At 54.9% G+C, this 14,963-nt stretch overlaps 1 protein-coding gene across 12 annotated transcripts in view; it reads right to left on the reverse strand.

Moving 5' to 3' along the window:
* Positions 1 to 13,697, reverse strand: part of LRP8 (LDL receptor related protein 8) — a 72,038-nt gene extending 58,341 nt beyond the window's left edge. For all 12 annotated transcript variants that reach the window (XM_033114547.1, XM_033114546.1, XM_033114545.1 and 9 more), the window contains exons 1-2: positions 13,549 to 13,697; positions 12,670 to 12,789 (exon numbers count right to left, since the gene is read on the reverse strand). In XM_033114547.1, the coding sequence (XP_032970438.1) occupies positions 12,670 to 12,789; positions 13,549 to 13,654 (226 nt within the window). In that variant the 5' untranslated portion in view covers positions 13,655 to 13,697. The remainder of the gene's footprint in view (positions 1 to 12,669; positions 12,790 to 13,548) is intronic.
* Between the last annotated feature and the right edge of the window lie 1,266 nt (positions 13,698 to 14,963).

Below are 14,963 nucleotides of genomic sequence, written 5' to 3' on the forward strand. Positions count from 1 at the left end.
CCCATACAAACCCTGGCCACAAAGCACCCTCCCCCCAATTCTGCCCGCCTGCGGTGACAGCCTCTTGGCACCGGCTCTCCCCTACCCTCCATCTGTCAGGAATCGGTGCAGACAGACTGTGAGAACCACAAGAGGAAGTAGCGACTCTGCTGGACCCCTCCGCCTCCCCTCCCCCAGCCTCTACAGCGCTCTCCCCCCAGCCCAACCCATGTCCTCTCTTTCCCTCTCCTCTCTGTGTCTTCCTTTCCCCTCTGTCAATCTGCATCTTTCCTACTGACGAAGACACTGACAAAGTGGGAGTAGGGAGGGAAAGAGGACCAGCCAGCCAGTGACCCCCACTTACGTGTGACCTCCACACACCAAGGCCACAGCACAGCCACCCATCTGTCTTCATCCCTCACCTTATCCGTGTCTATTAAGGGGTTGGAATCCTGTGGGATTGAGGGTTCAGCGTCCCCATCTGTACAACTAAGCAGTAAATCCTGCCAGGCCCACTTCGCACGGGCTGCTAGGAGCCCGGAGGCAGTCATAGAGCCTCGTGCAGGTAAATGTTTGGTGGGCCCAGCTTCTTCCTGTTTAATGTAGGAATGAAGATCCAGCCTGCCCTCCTCTTGGGAGTGGAGAGGCCAGAATGGTACAAGGACAGACAGAAAAATAAATGCCTTGAAGGATATAAGTGGCAGCAGGAACGCAAGGCAGGACCATCAAGGTCACGACCCTCACTGTATTAATGTGAGGTGAGTGGGGCAGGGCTGGGGAAACTGAGGCTCAGAGAGCAGTCTTAGAGGCAGGACAGGGACAATGACTAGGCCTCCTGGCCCTGTCCACACCAGCACCCAAACCAGGATGCTCGGCCCTGGCTCCTCCAGACCTTCCAAGGGACTTTATTTCTCCTCGAATTCTCTCATGAGGAGGAAATCAGCTTTTTACTTTTTTAAAAAAGCAATCCCTGCCCAACTGGCAGCACAACCCAAACATAATGGGGGAAGCCCTGCTACAGACCTGGGGGGACAGCGGCTAGGTTTACAGGGTACAGGTAGACTGCCTAACATCCCATCTGACACAGGACTTTTAGTTTAAAAACAGGGACAGTCCTGGCATATCCGTCTTCACCCCGACTTTTCTGGGAGGTAGATTGCAGGAGGCAGCCCGTGTTTATAGAACACAAGTGTGCGGCCAGCCGAACGGATACGGGCCTTACCCAGGGCCACACAGCATGTCAGCTGTCACAGGTCCGGAAGGGATACTGAACAGGCTTGGGGTGAAAGGGGGGCAATCTCTGTGAGCAGAGGCCCAGAAACAGATCTGGGACCAGAGCAAGGCGAGTGAGTCATGGGAGGCAGATCTGGGGTTGAAAAAAAGACAGATTTTCTAACAAGAAAAGTTGTCCAGGGACAGAAGAGGCTATCTGGTCAGTGAGCTCTGTCCCTGGAGGTATTCAAGCAGAAGTTAGAAACCTCCACCCCCACCCCAGGGCTGCTGAGGGAATTCCTGCATTGGGATGCGGGTGGGGAGGCTGCTTTGGCCAAATGAGGATGTTATTCCAGCCCCAAGAACCACAGCTCACTCGTTCATTCACTCAACACACGTTCGCCAAGGCCTGCTCTGCCAGGCTGGGGACGAGAACTGAGGGCTGATGGGGCAGAACCAGAAACGCCTTCTCTCTCAACTTCCCCACCCCCATCAGGGAGGCAGGGCTTATCTTTCTGGGCACATGTGGGGCAAAGGGCCAAGGGCTGGGCAGGGTTAGACACAATGCAACCTCCTCCTGCACCCCACCTTTCTCAGAGGTCCCTGAGGCTCTGGGCTCATTTCCTAATGAGGTCCTTGAAAGGACTCTTCGTAATTAAACTAGGACAATAAGTTATGGCCTGGGGCCACAGGGAAGAAGGGGGGACAAAGGAGCCTTTGTGGGGGCTCCCTAGCCCCTCCCTTTCTACCTAGCAGTGCAGCAGCCTGGCAGGGGAGGGGATTCCTGAAGAACAGATGGGAGATGCAAGTTCAGAGAAGGTCAAACAAGCTTAGCTGACCTTGACTGGAGCACCGATCGTGGCCGGGCACTACTCAGTGCTTTTCAGAAATTAACTCACAGAGTCCTCCAGCCACCCGAGGATTAGGTACTGCCGGCTCCAGGTTAAAGACGAGGCAAGTGTTCAGAGAGGTGAAGTAGCTAGGAAGTAGTGAAGTATGGTCTTGACCCCTGGCAGCCTGGTTAGAGGTCTCTGTGTCCCAGGGGAACGTCTCATGGGTGAGGTGATACATGTAGGAGCCTGCAGAGGCAGGGAACCTGGGAGAATAGTCCCATCTATGGCTCCCACCTGGCTGCACAGCAAGCAGAGGTTTCGAATCAGGCCTGGACAGAGCCAGGAAATCTAAATTTCAAAAGCTGCCCAAAGTGACTCAAACTCTTGATCCATCCTAACGCCTTCCCAGCACAGGTGGGGAGGCTGAGGCCCCAGAGAGGCAGAGACCGACTCAGTTCACTCAGCAAGGCAGTGACAAGGGGAGGCTACCTGGTTCCTGGTGGGGCTGAGAGCTGTGGTGGGGGAGTGACAGCCGAGTTCAGTTAACCAACATCACTAAGGTGGTTGAGAACTCGGCAAGGAATCCATGGGGAGGGGGACGAGGGCCTGGGAGAGGAGGTGGCACACACAGGAGCAGGGTGGCTGGTAGACCTCTGTGCATTGGTATGGCCCGATTCCTGCTGTAGGAAGACTGACTGGGTCTCTCTCTCAGTGAGGTTTCAGGTACTTTACATAGGCCAGACATAACTTACTACCCACGTGCACAGAGCAGGAATTTGGGGTTCAGGCTCAAGGGACTTTCCCCAGGCCCCCCAACAAGGATGCAGAAGGACTGCAGTGGAAAACCAGATCTGGCTGACACTCGGGGGCCACGCTTGACCCTGCTCTCCCTCTGCTCCCTTGAGAAGCAGGCAGTTGTGCCTGGGGAGGGGGGAAGGGCAACGTGCGGGGGAGACAAGAGAGTGTCATCACATATGCAGCTGATATAAAGTCTGCTCTCAGGTATTAAAAAACCAGCCTGGTCAGTCTTAGTAAAAAAATAAACAGGCAGAAAACCCTGAGTGGACGGAGGTTCTGCTAAAAAACGGTTCCGGCTCTGCATGCACAGTTTAGAATGCGTCCCTCGTGTAAGGGTTTGGATTTCACAGCCCTGCTCCCTGCTCTGGCCTCCTGGCCTCAGGGAACAGGAGCAGCTCCTTAGACACCCACCACACACCTGGGGCCTGGCCGGGGTGGACTCCTGTGAACACCTTGGCTCTCAGGGAAAACAAAAGAATCCCAGAGAATTAGGCTAAGATGCCCCACTCCCCAGGGGCAGAGACCCCCAAGAAGGGCAGAGGTGGGTCTCTCTTCTGGGCCATGGCCTTTATATCAACCTTAGCCCTCTGGGTGGGGATGGGTGGGGGCTAGACCGTGGGCTCCGGCTGAGGCTTGGTGGGGAGAGGCTGCTGTAACTGGGGGCAGGCTGGGAACAGAGATGGTTGGCACCTCTCCAGGTACAAATAATTCCCTGCTACAAACAGTCAGTGGGGGGCTTTGGCTTTGGCTTGGCTGTGCCGCTTTAGCCAGGCCGCCCTGGCCGGTGTGGGAAGAGGAAGAGCGTCACCTTGGCCCTGCAGCCTCCATGTACCCGTAACAGTCACCTCCCTCCTGGTGCACCCCCTCGTCGAGCCCATACACCCTGTGCACATGCACATGTGCTGGGGCACATGGCTGAGAGAGGGCTCTGAGAGTGACGGGGGCAGCAGATGGCAGCTCGGGGTCCAGGAAGTGGAGAGGGAGAGAGGAGGGCCGGCCTGAATGTCCCTGGATTCAGGCCACCAGGAAAGCCCAGCCTTCGTCTCCAGCTATTTACTCGAGCAGCTTAACCTGTGCCTGCTGGGGCCTTCCTGCCTCTCCTCAGCTGCCAACTCTCTGATGTTAATTTGGACCCATTGGTAAACCACGGCCCCTCCTGGATAACTAACTGTGCCAGACCTGGCTGGTTAACCTGTTCTGCTTGGCTTCCTCTGCTTAACCAGCAGCCCAAGGCCACCCAGGAAGCAGCCACCCTGGGACCCCCAATGCAGATGGGAGCGGGATGTGACGATTCCTACCGTCCCTGTCAACCCGAGAAACTGCTGTTCTCCCAGGCAGCAAGTGTTCCCAACTGACCAGCTGACCTACATCCCTCCTGCTGCTATTTCAGCAGCTGCCCTCTTGTCGTGTCCTTGGTGGAGGAAGAGGAAAGCTGCTGCTGGACCCTTCGAGTTGGCTGTTCCCTGTGTAGCGATTGCAGGCTCAGGCAGGGGAAGAAGGATGTTTATTGTAAGGGCCACGCTCTGGGCAGAACACTTTATGCCAGCCCACACACCTCTGCGAGGTGGGCTCATTATCCCGTTTCACAGACCAAGGATCTAAGGCTCAGAATCTAAGCCCCACACCAGGGTACCCCAGCTAGTAAGTCACAGGGCTGGAGGGCCTGCCTCCATTTTTCTCCATCACGTACCCCACTAGTAAGTCACAGGGCTGGAGGGCCTGCCTCCATTTTTCTCCATCACTCCACGGCATCCAACTCAATCATGAGCACAGGAAGAAGGTAGAAGGGAAAGTGGCCCTAGGAAACTGAGCCTCAGGCCTGAGTTCTGGAAGTGGACCTTAAGAAGTCCAGCTACCTTCCATCTGCCTGCCCAGAATCCAAGCCAGCCACGCTCCCACTGACCCTCACCAGGCAGTAAGGAGCTCGAGGGCCACAGGTCTCCCACCCCCAGGACAGGACTGGCCTTGAGCCCAGTTCCAAGGAGAAAGGAATCCGTTTAGAGTGCTGGTTGCAGTGCAGATGGAGCAATGACCAATGGGTAAAGGGCAAATGAAGTTCAGAGAGGGAGAGCCACTCACCCAGATCACACAACAAGTTAGGGGCGGACACAGAACAAATATCATAATACTGTGGAGGAGATGAATTCTACAAATATCTTAAGAACAGCAAAGACCAGTTTTGTTCTCTTTTGTTTCCTTCAGTGGGGGTAGGGAGTCCTTAAGGCCAGAATACAGTTGTCTTTTCTCCTTGCTTTGCTTTGTGCAGCCTAGATCTGGTTACTTTTTCTGCCCTGTAGGGCCCGGAGAAGGTGGCCCTGTGCTCAAGGAAGAAAGAAGTCCTATGGGCTGCCACCTGGCAGGGAAGGGCCATGGGGCATTAGGTGGTAGTGTTGTAAGATGGAGACCAGTCTGAGAGAAAGAGAGAAAGAGAGAGAGAGAGAGAGAGAGAGAGAGAGAGAGAGAGAAAGAGAGATGCAATGTGGCTCTCTCATGAAAATGCACACATTCAGCAATCCCTTCTGCAAGAATTTGTTTAAGGAAAAGACTCAGATATGCGCAAAGATGTAGTACAAGGATGTTCATCCCAGCACCATGTGGAATAGGAAAAACCCAGAACCAAACACACACACATCAGTCAGTAGGAGACTGTATAGTTAGACTGGAATGATTCACACACTAGCTAACTCTTTCAAATAATGGTATGACTCTACTGTTATTGACCTGGAAAGATATGCATAGGAAAAAAACAACTGGTATAATACATCCTCATTTTTGCTTAAGAAAAAAAACAAAAAAAACCCAACCAAAAACGTGTTCACACACACCAACGGACATACAGAGAAAAACCTCTGGGAGGATATGCTGCTTACATGATGGTATAACCAACAGTGATTGTTATCATTCTCCTTTTGCTTTCCTGTATTGTCTGTTTTTTAAAATTATTTATTACAAGCATGAAATTACTCTTATAGAATCAGAAAAAAAAATTACTTCCATTGGAAAAACAAACAAAATCAACTAAAATGAGTCTCAGCTTCAGCATTACCAATAATTAGCTGTGTGGCCCTGGGTAAGCCCCATGCCCTCCCTGAGCCTCGATTTCCTCATCAGGAAAATGGGGTAATAATTAACTTCTGAACCACCTGCCTCCCAGGATGGCTGTGAGGCGCAAACTGGAAAAGGTCATACTGTGGTGTAACAGACTGAGAGGGGTAGACACTGAAATAGTCTCCAGAGTGACTGGCATAAAAGCCAGCGACCAGGAGAGGATGGTGACCACATCACCACTCCCATGGACTCCCAGACTGGCAGTCCCTAGAGAGGCTTTGGGCTGAAGGAGGTCTTGTATGAGAAAGCTCCTAGCAGCGAACATGCTCATTAATTCTTATTACAATTAACATTACTATTTCAGATGAGTTCCCAGCAATCCAGGGACAGGCAGGCAGGGCCCAGCCAGCGGTGGTGATCTGCCTGAGGCCCCCCTGTGTGGGAACCCAAAGCCCTTTCTATACGCAGAAGCCTTGCCTGGTCCTCAGCCTGAGAACACCTTGTTCTCTGGTCCAGCAAGGAAGAGAGAGGGTGGGGGTGGCAGGTAAGGTAAGAGGGTGGGTGCTGCAGCAGGTAAGAGGTGGGAGAGTACTGTTCTGAATCAGGAACTGAAGACACCCTAGTTCTAAGACTGGGTTTCTGTTGACACCCGGAGCCGATTACCCAGAGCCGATTTCCCCCCGCCGGTCTCTGGGTTTCACCTTCTGAAGCCTGCAGCTACTAGAAAAGCTCTCAGGTTTGCGGGGTGAGCGCTGAAAAGCCGGCACCTTCTTCACACCTTCTGAGCCCCAGGCCTCTGACCCCAAGATAGCAAACAGAGCTTGGAGAGGAAGAGCCTGTCTCGAGAACAGACAGACCTGGGTCAAACCCTGGCTCTACCACTTAAGAGTCATTACACTGGCCAAGTCACTTCTCCTCTTTGAGCCTCAGTTTCATCATCTTTAAAGTGGGAATAGAAAACATCCTCACAGGGTAGTGAGGAGCAAAGCTAATGAATGCACAGTGCCCAACATGTGCCAGGCATGGGGTAAGTAGCCAATATCTGTTATTAGTAATTCCCTTGAGGGAATTATTTTGGAATCCCTAATGCCCAGCACAAGGCTGGCAGAGTGGACAATGTGGAGAAGAAGGATCTGAGATTGAGGGAAAAATAGGGACGTGTTTTGGGAGCTCAGGGACTGGAAGGCTAGAGGACAAGGGGTCAGGGAAGGCCACCCAGGGGAGGTGGCATCTCCACCAGGCCTTCAAAGACATCTGCACGTAGGGCGTCTTTGGGGCAGGTGTGCTGCTTCGAACTGGGGCCTCAGAACACAGCCCTACACCCTCCCATAGGCCCAGGACTAACGTCCTGGGGTGGCCTGGGGGTATGACTTCTCTCCCTGGGGCCACGAGAGCTTCCACTTGGTTACGTCCCTTGAGGGGGCACAAAGGAGCCCTCGCACTCCTGCTCCATCAACCCTCTGCTTCTCCCTCTCCTCACTCTGTCCCTAGAGGCATCTCTCTGGCTTCACCTGCTGCTGACATTTCCCCAAGGAGGGAAAACTGTCAAGTCAGCCACCTACAGACTATTGAGGACACGCCAATCAGCCCTGAGGCCTTCTGCATTCCGGATCCCTAGCAGGCCTGAGAAAGCCAAGGGGCTCACAGAGGGGAATTCTGCCCTAGGAGGACCAGTAGAAAGGGCCAGGGGAGAGCCTTCAGCAAACACTCCCAGGGCCTGCCAGGGCTGAGGGAGGCGCAGACCTGGCCCTAGAAGAGAAGGAAGCTTGGGGCCTGCTGGGCAGAGCCTGGGGGTTGTAGGGCTTCCCCCCTTCCTAAGAAAGGAGCACAGACCAGACAGGACAGAAATGAGCCTTGGGACAAGCATTTGGCCTGAGGGAGGCCATCTTCTGCTCCTCCCAGGGCCCCAGGCCACCCATTCACAGAATAACCAGGCTTGTTTGACTCATTTCTTCCCTCGGCCCCTCCCTGGGCACCTTTCTCCACTTCCAGGTCCAAGGCTGAATGGCTCTGGGGCAACCTCCTTTATGGGTGGGCAATCCACTGGCAGAGGCAAGCTCCAGCTGCTGGAGGCTTCAGACATCTGGGAAGCAGGGGTTGGTCTCAGCAGTTAGGTACCCTAGGAAAATCCTCCCTCCAGGAACTATTGTACTAACTGCCATTCATTGAACACCTACTGCTTACCAGGAACATTATTTCATTTAATCTTCATACCATTCCTGGGAGGGAGAAACTATTAACATTTTTAAGGCCATTCAGCCAGAAGTGCCAGGAACATAGAAAACCAGGTGTGTCTGATTAGGGCCCCACTGAGTTGTGATTTCAACACAGATCCCTAAGTCCCCTTTCTGAACTCCTGTATCTCATCCTTGGGGAGAAAGGGTAGCAGGGAGGGAGGGCTTCCTGGAGGAGGTGACACCTGAGCTGAATCTTCTAAGGTAACAAAAATAAAATAGCCAGGTGAAGGAGCAGAAAGAGTACTCCAGGCAGACAGGATGCCACATACAAAGACCTGGAGGAGAGAAGCAATAGGAAAGCAAGAGTGAGAGAGAGGCTACAGTGTGGTGTCATAGGCTCATAGGAAGAGGCAGGAAGGTGTTAGAGGGGAGTGGGCAACAGGAACCCATCACAGAGTCTCAGGAGGACTCTGACTGGTGGAGTCGCCTGGTCAGATGAGGAAACTGAGGTTCAGAGAAGAGCAGCACTGTCTGTCTGACGACTCCATCCAACAAGGAAATGAAGCTGGACCTGGTGTCAGGGTATGAGCATGGGGCCAAGGCCAGGCAGCACACCACAGGCCAGCTGTGGCGGCACTTTAATTATTTAGAAGGCTGCTTCTCAGGAGGCCGTGTTCCTGCAGCCTGGCCTTGCCCAGCTAATGAACTCTCAGCCCTGGAAGAGGTGGCTGCAGTCGCTCTTTATTAAACCTGGGATGGAGGGTGATGAGGGCTGGGAGAACAGAGCAGCCTAAAGAAGCCAGAACAAGATGGAAGAATCTGAACACAAAACCAGTCCACTGTATACCCGGCCCCCCAGCCCGTCCACAAAGAGAAACACAGAGTTCCTCCCAGAGCTTGAGGGAGAGAGGGGGGTTTGATGTCATCTCAAGATGGGGAAACAGAGGCCTGAAATCATTTGCCTGAGGTCACCAGCTAGTAGTGCTTAAGACAGCATAGGTTCCATAGTTAGGTGCCTGCAGTCACACCCCAGCAATTTCACTTAAAAATTATATACCTTTGGGCGGTTTACTTAACCCTGTATACCTTTGTAAAATGGGGATAATGCAGGTACCTCATAGAGTTGCTCCATTTTATAGAATTGAGGAACATGAGGTGATACACATAGAATCGCAGCGTAACGCCTGATCCAGAAGTACTCAGTAAGTATTCACTGTTGTTGTTACTCTGGGAGCAAAGGGCTGGCCAGAGACCAGAACCCCTGTCTCTGCTCCCAGACATTAGGAAGCAACAGGAAACTGAGGCCAGGGGGCCAGCTGGCCTACGTGCCCCGGGTCCACAGCCAGGGACCCACCCCACTTCCCTTGGCTGGGCTACCCCTGGGCTTCCTTGGGCCTGGCCCTCTGTCTTCCAGTCCCTTCCTCCACTTTGAAGGCCCTTTGAGTTGGAAATGAAGCCCCATGAGCCTTTCCCTTCCCTATTCTACCAGCTCTGTTCATGTCTCCAGAGGGCCAAGTCCAGTCCACTATGGATGAGAATTAGGATTTAGAAGGCCTTAGACTGAGCGCTGGCTCCAAACCTGAGGAGTTGTGTGACTTTGGGGCAATCATTTCACCTCCCTGAACCCATTTTCTCCTATAATATGGGAATTGTACCACCTATTTTTATTTTATTTATTTGTTTGTTTGTTTATTTACTTAGGTACCACCTATTTTTAAATGGTAAGCCCTGAGGGACTGGCTTAGTTACCATCTTTCAAGGCCTGGCCTTGCTATCTCTTCCTCCAGGAAGCCTTCCTGGGCTTCTTCAATACACACACTCCCTCCCTCTAGCCTCCATCAGCTCTTAGTATTCACAGGGTACATTCAGGTCCATTTGGGAGCTTGAACTCATTTTGCCTCACATAGACTTCACTTACAAATTGCAATCCTCATTTTGCAGGTCAAAAGGTACAAAGGTGGGGTGGCTCAGGCTCTCTCATGGGGTAGAAGGGTTGAAGTGCCAAAGAAGGGGTTAGATATAAGGCAGAGAGATTGTGCAGGGAGGAGCCAACAACCTTGAGGGGAGGATAGTTCAAAGATACAGTTTGGGCAGACAGCCCAGAATGGGGAGAACTCCCAAGTTGGAGAAAGAACGGGTGAGGAAAGATCATTTTCAAACTGGCCCAATGCAGCCACCCAAAGCCCCCATCCCTTTTCTTTGAGATTTCTCTTTGTGGCTCCTAGGGGTCCTGTTCTAAAGACCTTGGAGATGTGAACACTCATCCATCCCCTTCTCTTCACCAGCCCTGTATGAAGACGTTCTTCGTGTATAACCTATGATGGAGGAACAGCTACCCCCATGTGGCAGATAAGGAAACAAGCTCAGAGATGTTGAACAGTATGGAACCAGTACTTGGTACTAACAGCACAGGTCCCACCCCTTCCACTCCAAGCCCTCAGTGTCATTTACTTTTGTTCACTCTCTAGCTATGACTCTACCCCATCCATCTCAGAGGGAAAGCAGGAACCCAGACTGGCTGTCAGAGTTCCCCTGGTCCCATCTGGGGTCACACAGCCACCTGCTATTTTACTCCTGCATCTTGCCCAGAGCCTCTAATGGAGATGAAAAATGACAGGCCCAAAATTCAGAGTATGCATTCCCAGTTCCTGGACCACCCTCCAGGGTCCTTCTGTACCACATTCCGCACCGCAGCAGATAGTGCCCCTGAGCTGGAAGGTAGGCGGACATCCTGACCGAGGACATCCTGACCCAGTTCTGTCCTTCTCCACTGGGTGACCTTGGGCAAATCACACAACTTCTCCACCAGCGACCTTATCTACAAACAGGATGACAAGAAAAACTTCTGCTCTTCACAGCTTGATGTTATAAAGAATCCGGGAGATAGTGAAATCAGCCTAGAAATGCAGTTTCTTTTTCCCTGCCTCACCCTCAACACTCCCACTGCAAAAGGGACCATAGAAGAACAACTCCCAGGGATGAGACTGACTACAATATTTTACCCCAGTTTGGCCATATTCATAATTTCAATAGCACTGGGAAATGGTCAGAGTTGTGATTAGGCTAAGAACTTTGAAATCAGATGCTTAAATCCAAACTCTTACTTAGCAGCTCAACAGCTGTGGGGCAAGTAACTTAATATGTCAGTGCCTCCGTTTGTTCAGTCTGTAAAATAGGGCTAGTCTGAAGATTCAGGGAGTTTATGTAAAATAAGCACTTACCACAGTGCTTGGCACACCGCTACCAGTCAGTACATGTTAGTCTCATGACTCCCAATTACTAGAACTGGTCCTCAAAACCAGGGCAGGAATCGTTAGCCTAAGTGGTCAGGTAAGGAAACTGAGGTAGGAGGAGAAGATATGCCCCAGTCACGGAGCGAACTCTGGGTTGGGTCTGAGAAAATAAACCTGGAGGCTGACGGGAAAACCTAGAAAAAAAAGAAAAAACTCGAGGACTCAACAGAGGTGCCTAACCAGGTGTTCTCTCTACCACGCGGCCACCCCTCTCACTCTGCGGAGCTTTGAGTGTGTCCTCCTGTAAACCCTGTCCTCCGTGGCCATCGGGCTGGGCCTGTTCTCCAAGTACTCCAGGGCCTGCACACAGTAGGCGCCTAGTAATGAAGAATGAATGACCACCGGCGTCCATGTTTCCCACAGGCCTGTTTTTTTGTTCCTGGAAACACTCCACCGCGACAACAGTCACCTAATTCTCTTCCAGTCCCAGAGACAGCCGAAACCGCTGCACCCCAACAGAGAACTTCCAAATCAGTCGGCGCCCAGGTGTACAAGCACCACACTCAGCAAAGACGGCCCACTACCAGCACACAGCAGGGGCCTTCACGCGCGGCCTGGCGATCCTCGGGTCCCTTCCTGGCCCCCTTCGTTCTGATCTGCCCCATGACTCATGCCTGAGCCGAGGTGGCAGGAGAGTGCAGTCAGCTAACCAGGGTGGCACAAAAAGGGCTTCACCGTGACTAGGCAGAAAAGCAACCGGCGTCAGGGCCCAGGCCCCGCCTGCACCTACCTCCCCCAGGGTGTGCGCGGGGGTGTGGCCGGGGCGGGGTCAGGGCAGGGCCCCTGCACCCTCCGCGCCCGAAAACTACACACCCTCCCGCTCCACGATTGGCCGCTCTGGACACGGGGGCTTATGGGGTGGTCCTCGCCCAGCCAATCAGGGGCCCCGGGGAGCCCATTCATTCACAAAAAATCAAGAAGGAAAAGGAGCGCGGCAAGGCCTGGAGCTGCGTGGAACTTTGAGGCACGCGCGCGTTCTGTGGAGCCGATGCGGGAGTACGGGAAAGCTGTATCGCTGGAAGCTAGACTCGTGCAGGGACGGCGCTTCCCGGTTCACAGTTCCGGCCCAGCAGCCGGGTGTGGCGTGCCCTCCATCAGGGCCACATCGCCCCGGGCTCCGCCCAAGACCCCATTAGGACACGCCTGCCGCCCAGCTCCAGCCGTATTGCTCTGAGCCACTCAGCCCGGAGGGAGGCGGCGCCCGGGCGGCTTCCCGGCTTCGATCTGCGACAGTAAGGTCCACGCAGGTGGCCCGGCTGCAGCTGCCGCCACGTGCGCGCTAAGCAAGGCGCCCCCCACCGCTCTCTCCCAATCCTGCTGGCCACTCACGGCAGTCGTCCTCGTCGCTGTTGTCGGAGCAGTCATCATCCTCGTCGCATCTCCATACAGAGGGGATGCAGCGTTCGTTCCGGCACCGGAACTGGTCCTCTTCGCATTCCTTGACCGGCCCTGCGCAGGGAGAGGGGAGTGAGCCGGACCCACGGACCATGCAGTCCTGGCCACCCGGAGGGGTCTACTGGGGTGAAGGAAAGGGACAATGCTGAAGCTAACCGCCCCGGGTACCTCGGGCGCCCTTGATCCTAAAGGAGGGCAGGAGGGTTCCTGGGATGGCGGGCAGCGCCGTGGCACGACGAGGCCAGGCACACAGTCTGTTTCACACGATTTAGGCATACCCCCCATTCAGACACACTCACCCACACACTCGGCCCATAGTCAGAGACCTACGCAGACAGCACACAGAGAGCCCACAAACACGCCGCGACACACGCACTGGGCGCAACGGGCACATCCTCCTCTCGCAGGCTGCCCCTCTTTCTCAGCAGTACGCAGGGATCCCCGGAAACGCATTGTCAGGCGGGAAGTCGCCTGGCTCCGCTCATCGCCGCCGCGGAGAGCTCGTGTCAAATGAACCCCAACCACTGGAATCAGCCCACACAAAACCATCAATGACCAACCCTCCCTGCAAAGTTCCGGTCCGCGGAGCGTCCACTGCGCCCATCCCCCAGGAGCAGAGCCCAAAGCACAGGGAGCCGCGGGGGGCGAGGGACAAATTATGGGATAACTCGGTCTGTAGGAGTCTATTCCCCACTAGCGCCTCTGCCAGGCGGGGGTTGGGGGCCCTGGCGCAACCCGCTCCCTGTCCGCCGGGCCGCGCTTTGTTGGCAGCTCCGGCAGCGCAGAGCCGGGCCGGGCACCAGCTGCACGCACCTTGGCCGCCAAGCAGTGAATCTGCCGCCGCCGCAGGATGCTGGAGCCGCAGCAGCAGCAACAGCAGCACCAGCGGCCGGAGCGCGCCCCGCTCGGGGCGGCCCATGGCGGGCCCCGGGCTCCGGCCGCCGCGCCCCGTGCACCCCGTGCCGCTGCCGCCGCCGCGCTTCAACCCGCCGAGTCCTTGCCGCGGCGCCGGGGCTGCCGCTGCCCCCGCCGCCGCCGCCGCCGCTGCCGCCCGCCCCGGCTCCTCGGCTGCATTTCAAGCAGGTTCCGTGACGCTCGGCGGCGGGGCGGGCTCAGGCTGGGCGCGCGGCCCCGGCCCTGGGCTGCCGCCACCGGCGCGCGCGCCCCCTCCCGCTGCCGCCTCCGCCCCACGCTCCTCGCTGCTGCCACCTCTCCCTCCTCCCTCATGTCCTTGGTCCACTCCTCCCTCCCCAGGCTCTTGGTGACCGTGCTCAGAGTCCCCCTGCGTGCTGGGCGCTGCAGACGCTGGGGTGAGCCTAGCGAGGTCCCTGCCCTCAGAGGTAGACAGTCCAGGGGAAGCAGAACAGGCTGCCTGGAGCAGGTGACAGGCTAATTGATGGAAGGTTGATGGATGCCTAGGAGTGAACTTGGGCCGGAGGGGAGAGGATGTTCCTAGATGCACAGGCCTATGTAGTGTGCACATGGCGCTGAGGTGATGATACACAGGAGCTGGGATACCAGGATGTGCGAGATCAGGGAGAAGGTGGGGGAGAGGGACTGGGTCTCTGCACCCCGCATCTGCTCCAGCCCTGATTACACATCTGAGTAGCTGGTTAATGTGCTCATGTACATCTGTGCACGTTACCAGCTCACGTGACCATGGCCGAGGATGTGAGGCAGGTGACTTGGGCCTGGTGCAGACTTTATTCATTCATTCTTTTTCGACATTCTCCAGAGGGCAGGCCAGAGGGGAGACAATCAGAAGGACCCACAGGGACAACATGGTAGTCCTTGCTGTGATGGAGAAGGGCAGGGACTGTGGGGCCCCACAGAAAGGATGTATCATCCCTGCCCATAGGGAATGCACACTCAGGGCCTCTGTCCGCCACTGCTGCAGGCCTCTGTATGAATGAGAAGGTCCCTCCTCTGGAAGGTCACAGCCCCACCTCACCCATACCGGGGTGCAGGGTGCAGACCGCAGACCCAGGATGAGATTTTAGCACACTGCTAGTAAGCAAAGCCCAACCCCCACAACCTTCTTTGGACAATGAGGCTTGAGGGCATTGGCCATTAAAAGAGACAGACTCTGTTTCATCAGCAACCTCTGGATATTACTTCCCAGAAAGGGCAGGCCCTTAGCAATGGCTGTGGCCACTCCACAGAAAGCCCAGCAGGTACTCCTGCCATTACGCCTTCTATCTTTGTTCATTCAGCCAACCTGTCCTGGG

Source organism: Rhinolophus ferrumequinum, chromosome 9 (assembly GCF_004115265.2).
Source record: "Rhinolophus ferrumequinum isolate MPI-CBG mRhiFer1 chromosome 9, mRhiFer1_v1.p, whole genome shotgun sequence".
Classification (NCBI taxonomy): Eukaryota; Metazoa; Chordata; class Mammalia; order Chiroptera; family Rhinolophidae; genus Rhinolophus; species Rhinolophus ferrumequinum.